General features: G+C 42.4%; 1 protein-coding gene across 1 annotated transcript; it reads left to right on the top strand.

Annotated features, from left to right (window-relative positions):
* The first annotated feature begins 17,163 nt into the window (after positions 1 to 17,163).
* LOC133625626 (inositol 1,4,5-trisphosphate receptor-interacting protein-like 1) lies at positions 17,164 to 18,990 on the top strand. The gene has a single exon (XM_061998175.1). It carries the CDS (start codon positions 17,164 to 17,166, stop codon positions 18,988 to 18,990), a length of 1,827 nt encoding a protein of 608 aa, XP_061854159.1.
* Positions 18,991 to 22,538: the final 3,548 nt, after the last annotated feature.

The following is a 22,538-nucleotide window of genomic DNA, read 5'->3' as shown; positions in this document are numbered from 1 at the left end:
CACCAAAATAGCCTTTCTATCCTCTTAAATAGAAAGAAAACTGTTCTCATTGTTAAAGTTATGGATTTATGGCTTTCCTGTAAGTTTTGTCAGAATGTTGAGGAAATGCATATTCAAAAAAAGTAACTCTTTTGCACAGCAAAACAGTCATTGTGATAATAAACCATCACAGTTGGCAAAATTCAAAATTTTCCCTCTTTACAGTCAGAAAATGACACAATTTCTTTCACTGAACTGAAACTAAGAGCAAGCTGAAGATGGGAGATGCCTATCATATGCTGTTGCAAAGTGAGGAATGGTTAAGACTTAAATGTTGGACTGAAATAGATCGAGACCATTAATTCTGGCAAAATACACCTTTGTGAAACTATTATGGAACTGCACTGAGTAATGTAACCTATATAAAGGTCCAAGTGATATATATGAGAGAATATAAAAAGAAGCTGAAAACATGCATAAGTATGCACATTATTCAAGCTGATGTGACATTCTGGTCATTTTAGTGAGGTAACTGAGACATAGATTAGATAAGGAGTTGCATGATCTTAAACTAACAGGCAAGTAAAAGCTGAAGACATAAATCAGCACAATAAATTGTGCTTGTTGTAACATGTGCCACAAGCTGAAGAGCTGCGTCATACTTTGAAAAGTGAGGGCAGTGTAATAACAGCCCTCGGTAAGTTGTGGTAGTTAATGCTCACAGCTTGAACAAAGATTGACAACAGCATCACTGCAGATAAGGAAACTCCAAGAAATAATGGATGATTTTGGACAAATTTGAAGATGATTGCTCAACATGATCCCAGAAAATATTAGCACTGTAGGAGAGAACACTGATAGTGTCAATTAGTTAGCCAAAATGGAAGATTTTGCTCACATTCAGGCTTATTATAGTTAGCTGTGCTGAGGAACTATATGAAATAAATGCATGGGTAAATAACAAATGTCTGAAGCTGAAACTCCTGAGACCATATAGAATAAAATGGATAATTCATAAAAACATGTAACTTTTTGAAAAGCAGGAAATTCAAACAATTAAAGGAAATATCAGAAAAGATTCCTCCCTATCTATTCACTTAAACTAACAAACTAAATATATATAGATGCAAATATTTTCAACCAGTTAAACAAGGGCATTCTTAAGTTTCTTTTGTGGTGGATGCATCAAACATGGGAAAATATTTGGTATCAGCAGATTTTGGCCAGTAATCTTATGAAAGAGTATATTTTCTCATTAGAAAATGCTGTTTCTTCCAACTGGTTTTTGGCCTTTTTCTGGCATCTGACTTTTTTTCACTGGAAAATAAACCATCTCTTTCAAAGTCCCTTCCCACCCTTAAGATTCTGTGATTCCGTGATAGTACAGAGGGGAACCCTTTACAGGTGATGTGGAAATGCTGTAGAAAAGCATGACTGCAGGCTCCACGTAGCTTTGAAAAGCTCTCAAAAAAATAAACAAAGATATAAACTATATGTATTAGAAGTAACATTCCTAGACCAAGGTGCTCAAATAGACCAGATAAGGATAAGACTTCTACCAGCACTTTTGCCCTTGTAGATAAAATATGATCCCTGTGATTTTTTGTTATCATTATTATTAATATTCTGAGACGTGGTCATGAACAATGTGAGGAAATTAGTACCTGCTGTAGACATTCAAACAGACGTCTTTGAGTACTCTGGTGGAAGTATTTTCAGAGGATGCAAATGTAAATAGACGTGAATGAAATTAAAGAAACTCTAAATTTGATGTCCTCAGAAAGCAGAAGACTAAGCTATGTTTGGCATAGATGGTAGTATGATTAGAACTGGAGACTAGTATATCATCAAGTATCTCACAATCCTTGGAAGCTTTGTATCTATTCACAGATGGAGCTGTCCATAAACCACTTATTACCATTGTCAGATAGAGGCCTGACAGCAACAATTAATCTTGAACACATGTATTTGTTCTCTGATTGAAAAAGTTACACAAAGATAATCTGAGAACCAAAAGGAGAATGGAAGAACAGCAGCACTTAAGAAGCTTTGAAGCATTTTTACATGCAAGCCCACAAGTGGAATCCAGCAAAATTTCCATATTGATAGCATAAGAAAAATATGATCATAGAATCATAGAATGGTAGGGTTTGGAAGGGACCTTTAGAGATCATCTAGTCCAACTCACTGCAGAAGCAGGGTCATCTAGATCAGGTCGCATAGGAACATGTCCAGGTGGGTCTTGAAGACCTCCAAGGAAGGAGCCTCCACAACCCCTCTGGGCAGCCTCTGCCAGGGCTCCCTCATCTCACAGTGAAATGGTTTTTTCTTATGTTTAAGTGGAACTTTTTGTGTTCCAGCTTCATCCCATCACCCCTTGTCCTGTTGCTAGCTACTATAGAAAAAAGTGCTGCCCCAAACTCCTGACACCCACCCTTTAGATAATTGTAAATGTTAATGAGATCCCCCCTCATTCTTCTCCAGACGAAACAGCCCCAGTTCCCGCAGTCTTTCCTCATAAGGAAGATTCTCCAGTCCCCTGATCATCCCCTGATCAGGGTGGTTGAAGTCCCCAATGAAGACCAGAGATTGTGACTGTGAGGCAGCTCTCAGCTGCTCGTAGAAGGCCTCATCCACTTCCTCCTCCTGATCAAGTGGCCTGTAGCAAACTCCTACAATATCACCTGCCAAGTCAATATGGTTGAACTGCAGGACATGCCTCTGCTAAAATGGTTCACTTTACTATTGTCTGACTGTAGCCACCATTTAAGAAATCTGCAGTTTCATACAAGCTGCTAAATCCAAAGTATTGTGTGGACGTCATTAATTATCAGGCTCTTTTATAGATTGAGAATTCAATGTTAATTAACGTTAATATTGTTAATATTATGATCAACTACAAGTAAGATTTGGACAAGTGACACAAGAAAGACACTCAAGAAAGAGTCAAACTTAGTGAGTGGCAAACACATTGTGCAGAAGCTCACAATGAACATTTAATACAGAGCAATCTCAAACTCCTTGTAGGAGTAACAAACGGAACATGAAACAAAAGTGATATTTTGCCTTCACTTTGCGTCCTTGTCTAACAACTGTCCCTACACACTGACAAATAGTAAGGCTGTTAATCATAGCAAGTATGGACTTAGAAGCCTCTTTCATACAGTCTGTTTATGCAGAGTCAAGGGTCTTCTTGTCTGAGAGGATTATTGTGTGCCAAGTTCAATTTTTACTGGTTTACACGATCTCATGTCTGACATACACTTCTGTCCTAATAATTTCACCACTCCACCTAAGCTCCCAACTAATTTCCATCTGCTTAATCCCAGTTTCATCATTTTACTTTGCCCCAACACTCAGATTCTTGAAGTCTGCAGAAGTACTTGCAGCTCCTTACTGTAACTTGCTTAGATGCTGTTAGTACTGAATACAAATCCTGCAAGAAATAGCAGTCTTCATGCTGTTTTAGACAGACGCTGTATTTAGTTTCCTCAGGGCAACAGAGGAATGGTTGATTGCAGTAGCCTTGGCAGACGCCTTTCTGTCTGTTTTGAGGCTTTTCTTGGGTTGTGGTTGTGGCTCACTGAAGTGAGAGGAATATCTTCAACACACACAGTTTTCCAGTGGCTCAGATGAAGCCATCAAGCAAACGGGCACTTCAGGGTAAATAGTGTCTTCATAAATATGTCAGGTCTTGTTCTTTTTCATGTGCAGAAACCAAAGTCGAAGTGACAGATTGGCTAGACGTTCAAAATGTGCTGATTTTCCCTGCACCCTGAAACAGCACAGCCAGGCAACAGTCAGTTGCAACAGGAACACTACAGGGCTAGTGCATGGCATGTTTGTTAATGCATCCTTCTTTAATGAGGTGCATCATAAATTGTATTGAACTTTGCAACTGTTTTCTTCCCTAAGGGTGAAAAAGTATTTTGCATTCATTAACTTCTTCAACAAACTGCAGTGAGAATGAGAACAGTTCAGGGCAGGTAGTGAAGAAAACAGCTGTACTCAGGTGAAGCTGAAGAGATCTTCAGGACTTACAAATGTCTGTACAGTAGTGCTTTCATGTGCAATAGAAAACTCTCTTAACAGAAGACACATTTTAATGCTAAAAAATCCCATTGATCTGTGGCAAAATAGTGGATTCCTAAAGCATCACCAGATTGTGCTAAACATGTTCTTCTTGGTGTGTGGATGTCAGGTTAGTTGTTCCCTACCCCTGTTACAATCAAAGTTAGGAGAGGCACACCTCATTAACCTGAGCAAACTAATAAGAAGCAGAAGAAAGGAAAAAGCTCCAAAGCTGATTGTCCTTCAGTTATTACAGCTTTCCTGCTAAGAGTAAAATTAGATAGATAAAAATGCAATTAAAGCCCTACCAATGCAAGAAGTGGAACCGCTTACAAAGTACAGAATTTTTCAATTAACTCTGTTATTTAGTGAATATAGTTTGTATCAAATTAACCCTGAAGACACTACTTTTTCTCTGTCTGAAGACTAGCAAATCCTGCATTATCCTCATTTCCAGTTTCTTGCCACTTTCTGTTCCATTTCCTGCCTCTTGCAGCCAGCAGTAATGGACAAAGCATGATAAAGTGTAACTGAGGAAAGTTCAGGAAATACAGTGGTAGTGACAAAGAAGATGGGTCTGTGTTCTTATGCTGACAGAGCAGAAACAATCTGGTAGTAACAGCCTTCAAATTAGGCCCTTCTATGAAAACAAAAAATGCTCCTCTGGAGTCCTGTGTCCAGTTCTGGGCTCCTCAGCTCAAGAAAGACAGAGAACTTCTGGAGAGAGTCCAGTGCAGGGCCACCAAATGATCAGGGGACTGGAGCATCTTCCTTATGAGGAAAGGCTGCAGGGTCTAAGGCTGTTTAGTCTGGAGGAGGCTGAGGGGGAATCTCATTAATATTTGCAAATATCTAAATGGTGGGTGTCAGGAGGTTGGGGCAGCACTTTTTTTCTGTTGTCTCGAGTGACAGGACAAAGGATAATGGAAAGAAACTGGAACACAAAAAGTTCCATTTAAATATATAAAAAAACAACTATTTTACTCCTCAGATTAGGGAGCCTCGGCACAGGCTGCCCAGGGACAGTGTAGAATCTTCTCTGGAGGTTTCCAAACCTGCTTGGACACGTTCCTGTGTCACTGATCTAGGTGGGACCTGCTTTGGCAGGGTTGTTGGACTAGACGATCTCTAAAGATCCCTTCCAGCCCCCACCATTCTGTGATTCTGTGTTTCTGTGAAAAAATTGCAGTGTTGCTACAAAGTCTGGTGAAGGAGACTTTTAGTTGGGGAACTGGATAATGTTTTAACCTTTTGTTTATATTGATTGATCCTCTACCTGCAACAGTGAGGAGAACTATCTCCATTTGATATTTTGAACTCTGTTATTGATTGAGTTTTCTCTTTATCTGTCCCATATAGGCAGATAAGATAGTCACGGCAGGAATTTATGTTTCAGTTTGGAGATAGCTGATAAGGAGGATGGAGTGCCATAATTTGAGTCCAGAGAATTTTCACTACTAGGAGTAGACTGAAACTAAGGTCTCCTATGTTATTTAAGCAAAAGCATGTGTGGACTAGACTTGTGTGTGGTGTAACATCATTAGCGTATACATACTGCTTAATGCCTTCATAAATGTGTTAGCATTCACAATCCATCTACTGTCCACTCACTCCATCCTTTTTGATGTTTGGCACTATGAAAACAAAAGTTTGCTTATCATTGCTTGACTGGGAGGTGGTTGTTTTGGATTGGGGGAGGTAAGTCTTATTTTAACATTAGTAGCAAATATTTTGCATCAAGGAAGCCTTTGGTAACTATCTAATGGAGAGGATAGTTCTGAAACAAAAGTCTCTAAAAAGCTTTTCAGTATTTATTTGAAATACTTTTATTATGATGCAGAATTCAATGCCACTGGTTCTTGCTGAATAGACTCACAAAACAAGGTAGCCTGTTATAAGTACTGACTCTGACCTCACACAGCCTGTTTAGTATGGACTATCAAGGCTGAACCTTGAAAAGCTGAATGACATGTTGTCAGCGTATGGAGCTACGCAGATTTATCACAATGTGACAGGTTGGCTTTGCACTGCAGTATTGGTCTCATGATGTTTCCTAACCAAATCATTCTACTGACCTTGTGCAGCCACATTGCTCCGCTACCAGACTTCAGGAAGTTGCTTTTAGATTCTCTTTTTGTTCCCTGTTAAGCTGTGTATGCTCATTCTACTTCTGCTGCTTTGCACATGGTGAGGAAGTTACATGAATATCTCTCAATTGAAGGTACAGGGCTCACTGAAAATATTGCAAAAGCTTCTTGACAAGAATGGAGTGCATGTTGGTATGCTATACCACATGTTGAGAGCAGACATAAATTCAAACGTACTGATAGCTGAGGTGGATTAGGAGCTCTGATTTTTGTCATGGCTCCTTCTACCTTTTTAAATTTTTTTGGTACAACCTTCTGATCAGATACATGTGCTTCCTAGCTATATGAATGAAGATTCTCTAGCCTCTTATGCAATATGGTTTAAGATTGATGTTTGTACCTGTCACTGAAATTTTGAAGAAACACCTCAACAGCAGTTAGAGTTGAAAAGCAGACAGTGCTATATTTGTGTCCGGGTGCATGCTCCTCCTAACACGCACACTGTAGGCTTCCTTTGATAAAGCTTATGTTATTTAGTCACATACATATGTATCAAACTTCCCAGAACAGTTATAAGTATTCACTACCTTTCCTAGAACTAATTACCATATTTACATTATTATTGTGAGTGTGGTTGCAGTCTCTAATGGACTGCTATGGGAATCTTTGGTGGTTCATAGTGATCTCTGGTGATGGTATAAGAATGTACTTTGGCTGAACTCTTATTTTAGGCTCTACATAGAAGGTATTGGATCCTTATTTTCAAGTTCATTTTTAGCTTATCTGACCTGGGCCAGACACAGGCTAGAGGAACCTGTTTTCCTCCAATCTGCTATCCTTTTTGTTTCTTCATCAAGCCATGGCAGTATCCTTTTGTCTTTTGTGTTTTTCCATTTGGCTATGACAGTGTCCTTTGGTCTTTTGTGGTTTTCCATTCAGCTGTGACAGTTTCCTCCACTTTGAGACTTCTTAATTATTTTTTTGGAAGTCTCATCACAATAGCTCCACACTGATTTAATAGTCATGGTCTTAACACAACTAAACATGATACAAAGTATTGTAACTAAAATTACAAGGATGATTAAAGATTGTATTAGAATTTGAAACCATCCAGTCAATAAAAATCCCAATCCATGAAGTACCTTATTTAGTCATCCTTGTTCATGCTAATCCTTAGTTCTCTACTTGCCTTAGCCACTTCTTTACTTTGTTCTAATTAAGCATCTAAGCTTCCAGTGGCATTTGGAATATGTACACAGCAGCTAGCATTTTGTAAGTCCAGGTACACACGCTATGTTCATGTAGTAACGGTAAACCTAAAGCCAGAATGTGCTGTCTTGGTCACGTGACTCAAATGAAAAATGAACTTGCTGTTTACTACTTTCCATTGCTTTATTTAAAAGAATATTTCTGATCAGTACTTACCAACTGTTCTGCAGCAATGCACTCCAGTTCTGGTTATAGTCTGGAGTGTGACAGTACTGGATAGAAATTAGTGTAATCAAAAACTCTTGCCTGCTTTGATTTGAACATTGAAGATTACCTGATCACAGTGAATCAGTACTCAGGAACCCTGATCTTCATGATGCTACTGATATTTCTGATGTTTTGAGAAACCTAAACTGAATATTGTGTTAGCCTGAGATGTGCTGTAGTATAGAATTAAAACTACATTAATTTCGTTTTGAGTTACTGATCTTAATAAGCCTTAAATGAGACAATACTTCAAGTCTTGCATCTGTGAATTTGGTTCTTCATCATTTACCACTTGAAAGCAACTTTTGAGTATCTCTGGGAACAAGAAAATTGGATTGATTTGGAGTTGCCAGATGCCCTCTCCTGGGTAATGCATTCCCTCTAAGGGCAATTTGACACAGTTATGCATCACCCTTCTTACTGGAAATACACTTCCAGATCACTTTCTACATCCATATGTTGACAGACTGTGAACAGAGATGAGAGGAAGCTGGCCAATGAGTTGAAGAGAAGAGCAAGGAGAAGAGAGTCTCTGTTACATCTCATATTCAGTTTTTAAGTTTTCTTTTTGTTAAGCTGCAGGGTAAAGTCTCCATGGGAATAAGAATTTGATTGTTTACAGTGTCTTGCATAGCTATTTTTTGCATTAAATTAGGGAGAATAAATATGTATAATTAGCAAGAAGCAGTGTTCCAATTCACATTTACATAATGTGTGTCAATCATCAGAAGAGATTATTTCAAGCAGGACATAATAGGAATAGGATCTGCATTTCAAAAAGAGGAATAATTTTGTCTATCTAATTGGAGGCAATGGTGACTCTATACAAGGAAGAATGGTGTCTGATTACATCTATAAATGTCAAATATAACATGGTAGATTATTAATTTTCTGCCAGATTTTCTTTACTCGGGAGAGCAAATCATATTTAGGTGAGAAATCCTTATGCCTGTCCATCCAACAGTACTTCTTGCATGCTATAAGGAAACATTTACTGTGAACTAGAAGATGGCATTCTGCTTTAGCTCAACAATCTCATCCAATATTTATAAGTGTCATTCATTTTTCCATACCAATGCTTTTTTAATTTGCCCTGATAAATTTCTCAGCACAGCACTCTCATTGATGTTTAGAATAGTCTCATGTACATTGCCTGTTTCCAAAGCCTTTTGCTGCTGTCTTGAATACAAATGATTTACAAGATTTTAAACAAATAAAGTCTTAAAGAGTAATTATAGAATTATAGTTCTGTAGAATATTGTTCTGAAACTCAGGTGCTTGCTAGAACTCTCGTTCTTGATGTTTAGTGTTTTTTCTGTTTGCAACTCATATTTGGACATCAGATGTGCATGTTGCAAATGCCATTTTGAAGAAACCTAAAGATTTGAGGTTCTAGATTGAGTGAAAAAAGTGTAGTGTGCCTTTGGACTCACGTTGACTAAACTTTTTAATATCAAACATAACATCTTTTGCAATGAAATACAGTGGCAAATGATCTGTAGTGCTGTATCACTGGTAACTAGTAGTGGCTTATGAACAATTGGTGTCAATAATGAATAACAAACAGCAATTAATTTTTGGTGGCAATCACTGATGATTCATCCATGACTTGTTGTTGTACTGTGTTCAGTAATGGCTTGAAATGAGTTTGTGGGAACAATCTGGGAGTGTGTTTCAGTGCTAGATGGTTGTTGCCGTACAATGAATGATTGCCGATGAGCATCGTTGTACCATTGACGGGGATTATTAGTGATTGCTGTCAACTTTCAGAGGCAGATTGTGCAAAATACCTGCCAATAAGCATAAGTAAACAGCTATGTAGAAGAACAAATCACAAAAAGGCAGAAAAGCTTACATGATCCAGCTGCCTTCCTTGTGGAGGTCTGTCAAGTAATGCCAAGCTTCCTGCAGATAAAATTAGGAGTAAGGAACAGGATGGATGAGGAGAGTGGAAGGGAAGCAGCTTCCTCAAAAACAAAACAAAAAAAGCCCCACCAACAAAAATTCCACACCATAAACATCCTATTTTATGTTGGCAACAAGAGCAGCAAGTCCTCTTGTTCTGAGGGCCAGTTTCTTTCCTTTGCCCTTTCCAGGTGCTCATTTTAGTGTAAGAAACTTCAAATCTTCCTGTGCTGCTAAGGAGATTTAACCTGAGTCTGAATTATATAGTTTCATAGAACTGTTTGAGTTGGAAGAGTCCTTTGAAGGTCATCTAGTCCTGTCCCTCCTGCAATAGGCAGGGACATCTTCAACTAGAGCATGTTACTCAGAGCCCTACCCAGCTTGACCTTGAATGTTTCCAGGGATGAGACATTGCAACCTCTCTGGTCAACTTGTGCCAATGTTTCACCACTATCACTGTAAAAAATTTCTTCCTTTTATGTAATCTGAATCTCTTTTAGAACTATTACATCTTAGGCCCTATGAAGAAGTTTGTTCTCATCTTTGTTACAAGCCCCCTTTTAAGTATTCAAAGGCCACAATAGGGTGTCTCCGGAGCTTTCTCTTCTCTACAGAGTGAACAACCTAAACTCAGCCTGACCTCAGAGTAGATGTGCTCCAGCCCTTGGACCAAGTTCAGATAGACGACATCCATAGTTCTTCCCTTGTCCACTGAAGTAATCATTCCATCATAACAGACCACTAGGTTGGTCAGGCAAGATTTTCCCTTGGTGAAGTTCTGCTGCCTTTCTTGAATCACAATCCTGTCCTTCATGTGCCTTCATCTAGTCAATTAAAAGTAATCAGTAAGATTAATAAATGATAAAATCATTGATTGTCTTTCAATTTCTAGAGATGATCCAGCTAGATTTTTGGAGAAAGCTCACAAAAAATTGGGGGACAGATTTAAAGGTGTTAGGAACCAACTATTAGACCATTAGTACTTCTTGGAGCATACTTCGATCAGGGACAGCTGCTACCTGACAAAGCTTTATGTCTGCATATTATTGAGTCTCCTAATATAAATCAAAATCTACACACAAGAGGTAGGAAGGGGTGGGCTGAGGATGACTGAAGTATCACATAAGTGAGACTTCAAATGTAAACTTACCGTGACAGCAATATCAGGGCTTGTGAGTACAGGCCATAAGAGTAACAGCAAGAGAACAGCAGTATGAGAAAAACAGAGGAAATGCTGACATAGAGAGTCCAGAAAAACACCATCACAGCAGCTGAGGTGAAAGGCTTCAGAGCTGCAAGCAAAAGGCAAGCTACAGTTCTGCAAATAGCTGATCCTTACCATTATAAAAGCTAAGACACCTAAGGCATTGTGAAAGAAAGTTTTCGGGTTTCAGGCTATCTCTTCATTGTGACAGCTTATTACCTCTGTCCTCACACCCAAAATACACTTGACTAACCAGCATTTGAGGACAAGATACCATTCTTTCTGTCCTCATTTGCCTGAGTGCATATCTCAGTTTTCTGAGATTTTAAAGATCCTTTTTTTTTCCTACCAGCAGCTGTGAACTTGCCTGTCAGAAGGGAAAACACTCGGGAAATCACTGAAAGTGTATCAGAATTTCAGGAATGTTTTGCATGTTCCTTTACTCCAGAGCAGGTAGGTAACAGCTAAAGTCAAAAATAAACAAGGAAGACTCAGTCTCTAATCCTTGTGCACATCTGACACGCCATCTAGTGATTAAACTGCTTTCAAGTTTTAATATTGGGATGGCTTAGCCTGAAATCCAGGGAGAGCTGAAAGTAAGATCAGCAGAGAAGATATACCTTAAGTCACTTCTTAAATGGGACGTATCACAGTGCTAAACTCAAAATAGAATTTAGATAGGATTTAGGCATCTGAGTCCAAGAGTCTAAATCCACAGACCCTGCCTCAGGCTTAAGTCCCTCAGAGCTTGTTGATTCCTCAGTTTTCACCAGTAAAGTTGCTTTTTCAAATAGTTTTCTTTGAAAAAAACCCAAAAAACTAAACAAAAAAGAAACAACAAACAGACATGGTTGCTCAGGGATCCTATTTTCAGTTTGCAATTGAGAACATGTTATTCTGATGAGCTTCCTGTTGAGAGGAGGGAAACCCCCACAAGATTCTAAGTGCATTACTCTGACACTTCTTAGTAGAACGTTTGATGAAACCAACACATGCAGCAGCAGAATCAGAAGCTAGACTACAGGTTTCTTTCAGTCACAAAAAGAAGACAAAGATTTGATTATTCACAGCCCACAGTCTGTTGCCCACAGACTTAGAGCGACAGAATGGGGCTAGCTGGTTTCTGTAGCTATTTTGCTTCTCACTGAATCCATTAGTGTTCAGATTGCTAAAATACAGACAATAACTTCTCTGTCATTCTGTTGTTTGGGGAGAAATAACCATTAATGACAGGTTGTAGTTTCCAATGTATGAATTCAGAACTTTTGAGGGACAGTTTGAAGCATCTCACTCTTTGCAACCATCACATACAGACGAATTTAGCTACATCTGAAGTTGTGTTTGTGTGCAAATATTCACACTTCTCAGGCCAAAGAATCTATTTGTAGGGTCCAAAATTTAAATCTGAACAGCCCCATAATATCTAATGATATGATTGCTTTGGTAAAGGAAGATTATTTGAGATTATCATTTGAGCCGTTCTGCACTAGCAACTATATTTCTTTTGAGGATATGCCATGGTTTGGCCCAGCTAGCACAGCAGCACCACAACAGTCTCTCGCTCAGTGCCCCCTTTCACCCCCACCCTCGTTAGGTGTTTTCAAGCAATTACTAGGGGATATCTTGTGGGACGGGGTATTACAGGATAAGGAGGCCCAAGCTAGTTGGTCTCTATTCAAAGATCACTTTTTCCAGGCTCAGGATCAGAGCATCCCAGGGGGTAGGAAATCAAGAAAGGGAGTCAGGAGACCCACATCGTTAAATAGGGAACTGCTGGGCAAACTCAAGTGGAAGAAGAGTCTATAGGTCATGGAAGGAAGGAATGGCCACTTGTACTGAATATAAGATTGTCATGAGAGGATTTACAGAGGCAACTAGGAAAGCTAAAGCCTTGTTGGAGTTGTCCTTTGCAAGGGAGGTCAAGGATAACAAGAAGGGCTTCTTAAAATACATTGCAGATAAAACTGACACTAGGGGCAATGTAGGCCCACTGTTGAATGAGGAAGGTGCCCTGGTGACAGTGGATTCAGATAAGGCAGAGTTACTGAATGCCTTCTTTGTGTGTACTGCTGGAGACTGTCCTCCGGAGCCCTAGACTCCAGGGGAAGTCAGATTAAAGCAGGAGTTTTGTTATTTCTGGAGTATGTAATACATATTACTAATAGACATTTCAACAGCAGTCACTGGAAAACCAAAGTGAAAGACCAAGTTGTCTTGCAAACACTGCTGAACGATCCACTTCACTGTCCACTCATCCAAGCCACACTGACTGAGCCTTCTGATGAGGATGTTGTGGGAGACAATGTCAAAAGCCTTGCTGAAGTCAAGGTAGATGACATCTGCTGTTCTCCCCTCATCCAGCCAGCCGGTTATGCACTCATAGAAGGCTGTCAGGTTGGCCAAACAGAGTTTCCCCTTGGTGAAGCCACATTGACTCCCCCAATAACCATCTTATCCTTCATATGTTTAGTTACAACTAAGTTTGTTCCATCACCTTTCCAGGGATGGAGGTGAGACTGACCAGTCTGTAGTTTCCTTCCTGCCCTTTTTGAAGACTGGCGTGACATTGGCCTTTCTCCAGTCCTCAGGCACCTCACCTGTCCTCCATGATTGTTCAAAAATGATGGAGACAGGCTTAACAATCACATCAGCCAGCTCCCTCAGCACTCTAGGATGCATCCCATCAGGTCCCATTGACTTATGAGCCTTAAGCTTGGCCAACAAGTCTTTAACCATTTCCACCCAGGGCAAGTCATCTGTTGTCCTGGCCATCTTACTATCCTTGCTGGACTGGGCTTCCCAAGGGCTGGCCTTGGCTGTAATGACCAAAGCAAAGAAATAATTCATTAGTTCATCCTTCTCTGCATCCTCTGTCACCAGGGCACCCTCTGTTTTTAACAGCTGGCCCACATTCCCCCTAATCTTCCTTTTGCTGCTGATGTACCTGAAAAGACCCTTCTTGTTTTCCTTAACTTTCCTAGCCAGGTTTAATTCCATATGGGCTTTAGCCTTCCTGGTTGCACTCCTTCATGCTCTGGCAATGTTCCTGTACTCTTCCCAAGAGGTAAGCCCCTGTTTCTCTTCCTGAGAAGTCAGCCCCTGTTTCTACCTCTCATAGATGGCTTCTTTCTCCCTGAGTTGTCCCAGCAGATCCTTGCTCATCCATGGAGGCTTCCTACCTCCACGTGCTATTCTGCACGTGGGGACACATTGATCCTGGGCTTGGAGGAAGTGGCACTTGAAGATCAACCAGCTCTCTTGGGCACTTCTACCATCTAGGATCCTATCCCATGAGATCCGACCAAGAAGGTCTTTGAAGAGGCCGAAGTTGACTCGCCTGAAATCCAGGGTCATGGTCCTGTTTTGTGTCCTGTCTCTTCCAGGATCTTGAACTCTGTCATCTCATGGTCACTGCAGCCAAGGTTGCCTCCAACCTTCACATCCCCAGCCAGACCCTCATTTGTCAGTACCAGGTCCAGCAGCGTATCTCCCCTCATTGGTTCCTCAATCACCTGTGTCAGGAAGTTGTCATCAACAATCTCTAGGAATATTGATGAAATATCAGAGTGGTTGAAGTCCCCTGTCAGGACCAGGGATTATGACTGTGAGGCAGTTCTCAGCTGTTCGTAGAAGGCCTCATTTACTTCCTCCTCCTGATCAGATGGCCCATAGCAAACTCCTACAACAGTATCACCTACCTTACCCTGCCCCTTAATTTTCACCCACAAGCACTCAACCTGCCCCTCATCCCCACCAAAGCAGAGCTCAATGCACATTAATTGCTCCCTCACATAGAGAGCAATTCCTCATCTTGTCAGTCTGTGTTTCCTGAACAATCCATAGCCCTCCATGGCTGTGCTCCAGTCATGACAGCTGTCCCACCACTTCTCTGTGACCCCAATCAGGTCATAGCCCTGCATCCACACCCACATCTCCAGTTCCTCCTGCTTATTCCCCAGGCTGTGTGCATTTGTGTAGAGGCAACACAGAGGCTCACTCAAACACACAGGTTTCCCTGGATGGATGCAGGAGGATCCTACCTGGTTTGACTCTCCCTCAGTGTGGTAAGCCTTGTGCATCTCAACATGGTGTGTGAATGAGGGGCACTCATCGTTGCATTCCCTGTCCTGCCCTGGCTCCATTTTTATTCTGGAGATATCGTGTCTCATTGCATCATTCATCCCCACGTGGAAGAGTAGAAAGGGATAGTAGCCTGTGTCCCTGATGAGATGTGGCACTCTCTCAGCCATGTCATGGATCTTGGCTCCTGACAGGCAGCAATCCCCGCGTGACTCCTTATGTGATCATCACATGGGTCTCTCAGTGCCTCTTAGCAATGAGCCACCCACAACGAGCACCCTAGCGCTTCTTTTTACAGTGCCCATTACCTGTTGCTGGTAGAGATCTGAGAGCAGTTTCCATTGATGCTCTCAGATCTCTATATGCATTATATGCAGATGATCATACACAAACTTGCTCCTGATTTCAACTTCCCAGGAAACAATTAGAAAGGTTCCCAGGGAGGGTGAAGGAGCTCAGCCATGTTGGGAACTACCTATACAAGCTGGACATACACAAGTCAATGAGACTTTGCTGAATGTATCCGAGGCTGCCCATGAGGGTTGGCCAACATCTCTCACTGCAGTCACATTTCAACATCTTCAAAAGGTCCTGAAGCTCAGGGGAAAGCCCAGCTGAATGGAAAAGGGCAAATATTATACCCATCTACAAAAAAGGAAAAAAAAAGATTTGGGAAATTACAACTGAGTCAGCCACACTTGAGTTCCTTGAAAAACTATGGAACAGGTCCTCATGGAAGCTATTTCCAAGCATAAAGGAGAAGGCAGCAGACGGGAGAAGCCAACACATACCTCAGCTAGCTCTACCCTCTCCCAATGTCAGCGGTTCATTGTTTGCTTCATCATTACTTCTGTAGAGACTCGAGAGGCTGATCTTACTTGCGAATGTCAAGGCAAAGGGCCATGAAGAAAAATCTTCAGATTTCCTGCTGTCATTTGTAACTAATTTGCCAGTCCCACTCAGCAGTGGACCTCCCTTTTCCTGCTTGCTAACATATTTATGTACTAACATACTTAAGTACATTAGTACTTTCTCACTACTCTTGACATCTCTTGCAAGTTTGGGCTCCAACTGGGCCTTCCTCTCTGCATCCCTACGTGCCTGAGTGGTATTTCTATATTCTGCTTTGGAAGCCTGTTCCCTTTTCCCTCTCTCTTCTGTTCCTTTTTTGCATCTCGGTTCTCTCGGTAGCTCGCTCTTTAATGAGGCTGGCTTCTTGCTGTGCTGGCTCCTTTCCTTGCCTAGATGGATTCACTGCCCTTCACAGAATCACAGAATCTTAAGGATTGGAAGAGACCTCGAAAGATCATCCAGTGCAACCCCCCTGCCAGAGCAGGACCACCTACAGTAGGTCACACAGGAACTCATCCAGGTGGGTTTTGAATGTCTCCAGAAAAGGAGGCTCCACAACCCATCTGGGCAGCCCATTCCAGTGCTTTCTCATCAGAATAGGGAAGAAAATCTTCCTTGTATTTCTTTGGAAATATACATATATATATATATATATACCCATTGATCCATGTCCTGTCTCTGAACATCACTGAAAACAGTGATTCCATCCTCCTGATGCCCACCCTCTATGTACTTGTCAACATAAATAAGATCACCCCTTGGTCTCCTCCAGCTAAAGAGCCCCAGCTCCCTCAGCCTTTCATCATCCCTTGTCCTATCAGCTACAACGAGGTATTTGCTAAACCTTACAAGCTGATATAAATCTTGTTTAAAACAATAGTTGACCATAGCTCTGCTTTTTAATGATACTCAATCTGGGGACTTTCCATTCTCTTCAGGACTTTTCTCCTTGGTGCTATGGTTTCCAAATGGAACATCATGGTCACTCAGTTTGTGACTCTCATGGCTTCCACAATTTGTAAATCTCTGACTGTACTGTGTAAACATCAGGATGGGTCAGTCTTTTGTGGATGTCAGGGCTTTGGCTGCCTGGGGGAGCTGTGGGCCACTGAGCCCACAGGGGCTGAGGGTCACAGTTGGCCAGGACTGTGAGGCGCTGCAGTGTCTGTGACATCAGAGGCTGTGACATCAGAGGCCGTGCCACTGTGGGGCAGCTATAAAAGGGGCCCTGCAGGCAGCACAGGTTCAGTCTGCACTGAGACAGCGATGAGTGCAGAGGCAGCGGAAGGAGGGCTGGGGAAGGAACGTGGGTCCCAGGGGTAGGCTCTGCCCAAGCACCTGGGTCCAGGCTCCCAGGACCCAGGGTCCCCAGCTGCTGACAGGGCCGGCACAGGCCTTGAAACTCCTGGCTGCCTCAGCTCCTCTCCTACCTGACCCCACTCCTGTCCCCACTGCCAGCTCCCTCTCTCCCACCCCACTGAACTGGTTCTCTCCCTCTTCCTGCAGGCCATGGGACTCACAGACTTCTTCGCCACTTTTATGCTATTATGCATCTTCACAGTACAACTGGCCAACAATGGCCTAGATGAGGCCACATTCAAGCACATGAAGCAGCGTGAGGAACAGCTTGACATGCAGGTGACTCAGTTGATGGAGCTGAGGCGCCAGGAGCAGCAGGTCTTTGCCTGCAGAGCCCTGCTCCTTGCTGTCTGGCAGCAGTGGCAATTCTGGGCCACTGCTGCAGTCCTGGTTGTGCTCTTCGGGCTCTGCTGGTGGCTCAAGAAAAGGAGCCCTGGGCCACATGGAAGCAAGGAAGAGGAGTGCTCCAGCAGTGACACACCCCAGCCAGCCAGAAGCAAGGAAGAGGAGTGCTCCAGCAGTGACACATCCCAGCCAGACAGAAGCAAGGAAGAGGAGTGTTCCAGCAGTGACACACTTCAGCCAGCCAGAAGCAAGGAAGAGGAATGCTCCAGCAGTGACACACTCCAGCCAGCCAAAAGCAAGGAAGAGGAGTGCTCCAGCAGTGACACACCTCAGAAGGAGGTAAAAGATGAAGGAGAAAGTATTTCTGAGGATGATAATGCTACAGTTCTTTTAAGCAACGTCCCGTGGACAGTGTCCAATCTGTGTGACAAGAGCAGAATGGTGCAGGAGCTGGTGGCTGACTTCCTCTGTGTCTTCCAAAGACATTTGTCAAATAGTATTTTCCCAGTCCTGCAGCCGGCCATTGGGGTGGGCAGCGCCTTCGAAGGCTGGGCTCCTCATAAGAACCCAATATACTGCATGTTTGTGCCCTTGAAGCCTCCCCATGGCTACTCTTTCAACCTGGAGCCAGAGCCTGTGGTGGAGCTGACGCGAAGGAACTTCCGCATCCGTGTGTGCCAGGAGTGCACCTGCACAGTAAAGAGGCCAGCAGCAAACGTGCTGTGTTTCCTCCACCACCCTGAGGAGGAACTGAGGAGGAACCGGGGTCCTAGCCTCTTCTACATCCTCTGCAAAGGTGCCTACCTAGATGTGGAGAAAATTGCCCGCTGGTTCCAGAACTTCATGAAATCAGTCTGGAAGGAGCTGCCTCAGTCATGTTGCTACAAGATGCAGTTGCAGTCCTCCAGGCGCTCCTGCAAGCTAAAGCTGACAAATGCCTCTGAAAGTCCTATCTTCATTGACCTGATCTTTGGCATGCAGCAAGGTGACTCAGACATCTTTGTGAGCAGCCAGACCTCACTAGATGAGCCCCTCACCCCAAGCACATCATGGCCCGAGAGCTGTTCTATAGCAGAGGCAAAGCTCTTCAGGCGTATGGCCAGGGAGGCCCAGTCTGGCAGCTGCCACCTCAATTGCCTGCAGCTCTGCGCTCACATAGTGGAAGGAACAGGCTTTTCCACCTATACAATGAAGACAATTGTGATGCACCTCCTGGCCACCACACCTCTGTCAGCATGGCACAGGAGGTATTTACTGTCACGCCTGAAGGACGTCATGCAGGCACTGCACTGCTGCCTGGAGAAAAAGCGTCTCAACCACTTCTTCTTTGGCAACAACAATGTGCCTGTGGATATCATCTTGCCCCCGGGCTTCCGGGAGGCTGAACCAATCAACATCTACAAGCGCTTGGCAGAGGATGCATCCCTCCATGCTGAGGCACTGTGTGACATTGATGCCATGACAAGACAGCTCTTCTATGGAAAAGGAAAGAGGCCTTCAAAGAGAGATGAGGCTGAGGTGGTGATGATGCCCAAAGCTGATGGTAGAAGACCATCTCGTGCAGGAGGGAAAACACGGGCAGAATGCAGCAAGAAGAAAAGATCACCCACAGTGGGTGTTCAACTTCTTTGATGTGACTTTCAAGGATTTTAAAATATGCCAGCTAGATCCTCTAAGCAATGTTGCCACCTGGTAAACCAGTAGGAAAATACTCTTGATTTGATATAAACCAAGCAGGATAATTTACAAAACAATCCCTGGAGGTGCATAAGCAAAACTTATTAATCATAACCAAAGCAGACTACAGAACTCCCATACAAGTATTTGCACTTGTGTCACAGCCATTTATCTGATCTGTGCCAAATGCTGACAGATTTTAAAGACAATCACATTGTGTTAATCAAACTTGAAGGATGCAGCTGAGTAACAGCATACAAAAGACAAATCCATCTCCAAAGACAACTGCACACTCCAAATACTCAGCCTCCTGTTGCCCTGAAAAGTGTTTAAAATGTGTTTCAATCCTATACTGTTTCCTTGAATCTTTTCATACCTTTCTAATGTGTTTTCCCAAAGCCTGAAATGGTTACAGACACGGAACAGGGCTTCTATCTCAGTAGCAGATTAAACCAGACAGACATGTTTAAATATTTCTCTGCCCCTATGTACAACACTGATCACATTTCTACCTACACATTCCCTTTCTCTCATGAGAACATCGTTGTGTTTCTTGCTGTGCTTCCATAGCTTCTTTTATCCATTCTTAACTTTGTGGGTTTTTTCCACAGCAATCTATTAGACCGAGGACAACCTTATGTAAGAATTGCTGTCACACAAACTCTTCTCCAAGTGTCTAATATTTTTCCATAAAGTCTCTACACATTATTTCCAGTGATTTCACCCCAACACACATTGTATCTGTAATACTGCCTGGATTTGTTTTTCTCTAGGAGCAGCCCTGTTTATGAAGCAATCAGCAGGTGCTACTTTGTTCCATTACCAGCTGTATTGTCTCAATTACGAGGTCTGTTCTGCTCTGTTACCAAAGTCTGTACTAGAGGCAGCCTTCTGTGCTGTTCCCTCAGGCTCTGTCTGGGCCTGTATTCCACAAAGATCGGTTGCCATTATCCATCCTGACAGACTTTGGCCTCGTTGACTGCCTTCATGGCTCAGGATGGCTCTTCTGCTTTGCAAATGCTGACGCCGAAGTGCACTCACGTGCTTTTTGCCATCATTTCCCCACAGCTGACTGAGCATCCAGATGCTGTTTCCTCTGAGAGATCATAATCATTGAGAGATATGGCAGAGGCCACTAGCTAGGATTTCTTGTACGTGTTGGTGGAACGGAATTTAGTCAAGAAACAATATATTATAATTCTTGACCACGGGAAGAGTGTTAAACTCGCTGCTATTGTAAAAACACTTTTCCTCAGCCTCAGATTCACATAGTCTGTAGGCAATGAACAGGTCCTTAACAGTTTCCAGAGAACACTTCTTGGCCACACAGGGCACAAGGCAGGGGAATTCATTCTGTGGTTTTGTCCATCATGAAATACTATGGAAAACACATTTGGAGGGGATCCAGTCATTTGCTAGCAGAGCTCTGTACAATGACATGTAGAACATTCAGAGAAGCCTCTTCAGTCACAATTTTCTAGAGAGGTCCCTATTTCAACCTTCAGACATGCCAATAACATTTTGTTGTAATACTATACCTAATTTGATTAAAAAAGAGAAGTACATTTGTTGGGGCCTGGGCTATAATGAATGTTATGGAGTCAGTCAGAAACGAAGAAAGTCTGCAGTTTGTCTTTGAATTGCCTTCTACAGCAAAAAAGGACAGAAAGGAATGCCTATGTGACAGCAAGCTTGAGCAAGGGGAAAACCCAAACAGCAGATTGTAACAGAAACAAGGTCAAAGCAAGAAGATAGGACAGGACATTAAACCAAGCATTGTTAGAAGACTGAATAGAGCATTCAATTTCGCATTATATGATTGATTGTACTTGACTAATAAATTGTAAAGTTAACTAAATGTAAGGTAAGCACAATCACAGTGTGAGAGAAAACTAACTGAAGGCCGAACATATGGGGTGATATTTTAGACACAATAAGGCTGATGTTTTAAGCACAATAAGGATGGTGTTTTTACACAATGAGGTTGGTGTTTAAGTTGTTACAAAAATGAAACTTTGAGGCCTTATGCATAGCGTGTGATGCTTAGTATGAACTTTTTGCCATGAATTGTGGCACGTAGACAGCATCTGAAAAAGGTGTATAAGTGATGATTATGTGACAATAAATTGGAGCTGATGCACATCATATTGGTGTCTGGTCACTCCCGTTTCATGCAACAAAGAAGACAAAGAACCCCTGCACAAAAAAAAGGAACCCTGCATACATTGCTCTGGACTGGCCTGGAAATCAAGATGTGAATGCCAACAGTGCAAGCATTCCAGTCAGTGTAGGTTGTGGACAGAGGTGCATTCTTGAGAGATTCCAAGACAGCTTATTTCTGACTCATCCAGCATTCTAGATGTACTTTGGGTCCTGCTCCAAAAAAGCCCTCCTTTGCTCTGAAAGACTGGCCTAGCTGATTAATTAGATTCACAGGAAGGTGCTAGGTTTGGTTTTGCTTCTGAAATACTACTGGATGGGGTGGTTCAATTTGTTCTAATTTGTATCTGTGCACTTACCAGACACTGGCCTGAATGTAAAATTTCCTCTGTATGATTCCATGCTCCATCTTGTCACTCGGCAAGAAGTCGACCTTGCAGACGTCATGGGGTGGGAGCACAGAGGGAGGAGCAGATGGTCAGAGAAGAGATGGGATTGAGCACTACAGAGGAACAGCTATCTGTCAAAATAAATGATCCCTAGATAATGACCCAGCTCCTATTTGTTTCTGTTTATTTTTTCTACCTATATGCCTGTGTGTCTGTGCAGATCTTCGGATGTCTATTCAAAACCATGCAGCTGGCTGGTAACCTTTCCCATCTGGTGAAAGAGGAGAGCCAAATGTACAGACAGTGCAAGCAGGAGTTGCCTAAGGAAAAAATACCAGCCAGTGTGCTACAGAGAGAGCATGGGTGCTACAGCCCTGCTGGCAGGCTGATCTGGTTGACTTCTTCTTTGTGGCTTGTACAGTGACATGGGGCAGAAACTGAATTGCTGGGCACATTGTGCAGCTCCTTGGGAACAGATTAACTGAAGTGGGCTTTGCTGTGTGGGGCACTGGAGAAGGCAAATTGTTTAGATCGCCCTGTAATTAGAGGCTTGGCCAAATCAGAGATTCTGGACTTCTGGCTCTGATACACACCTCTAGTAGGACTACATGAAGAGTTAAGTGTTGTATGAAGTGAGTAAGACTGCTTGTCTCACTGATTTCAGTAGGATTACTGTGGAATTAAATTATGTCTGGGCGTGTGAAGTAAGGTCTTTGTTGTATACTTACCACACTTCTTACAAATCCTCAAAGTAATACATGAACAGTGACTAGTACACAATTCTTAATTGCATACTCTGCAGAGGACAGGTGGTTGGGAATTACAGTACATGGGAAAGAAAAGAGAAATTGGGCTATCTCATTTTAAAATCTGCAACAATAGTTTGGATATCAAAGGCCCAAGTTAGAAATAGATGCACTGGATTCTCACACCAAGTATCTGTTTCGAGAACAT

The sequence above is a fragment of the Colius striatus genome, chromosome 6, assembly GCF_028858725.1.
Source record: "Colius striatus isolate bColStr4 chromosome 6, bColStr4.1.hap1, whole genome shotgun sequence".
NCBI classification, from domain to species: Eukaryota; Metazoa; Chordata; class Aves; order Coliiformes; family Coliidae; genus Colius; species Colius striatus.
This window is presented reverse-complemented; position numbering and strand designations above follow the sequence as displayed.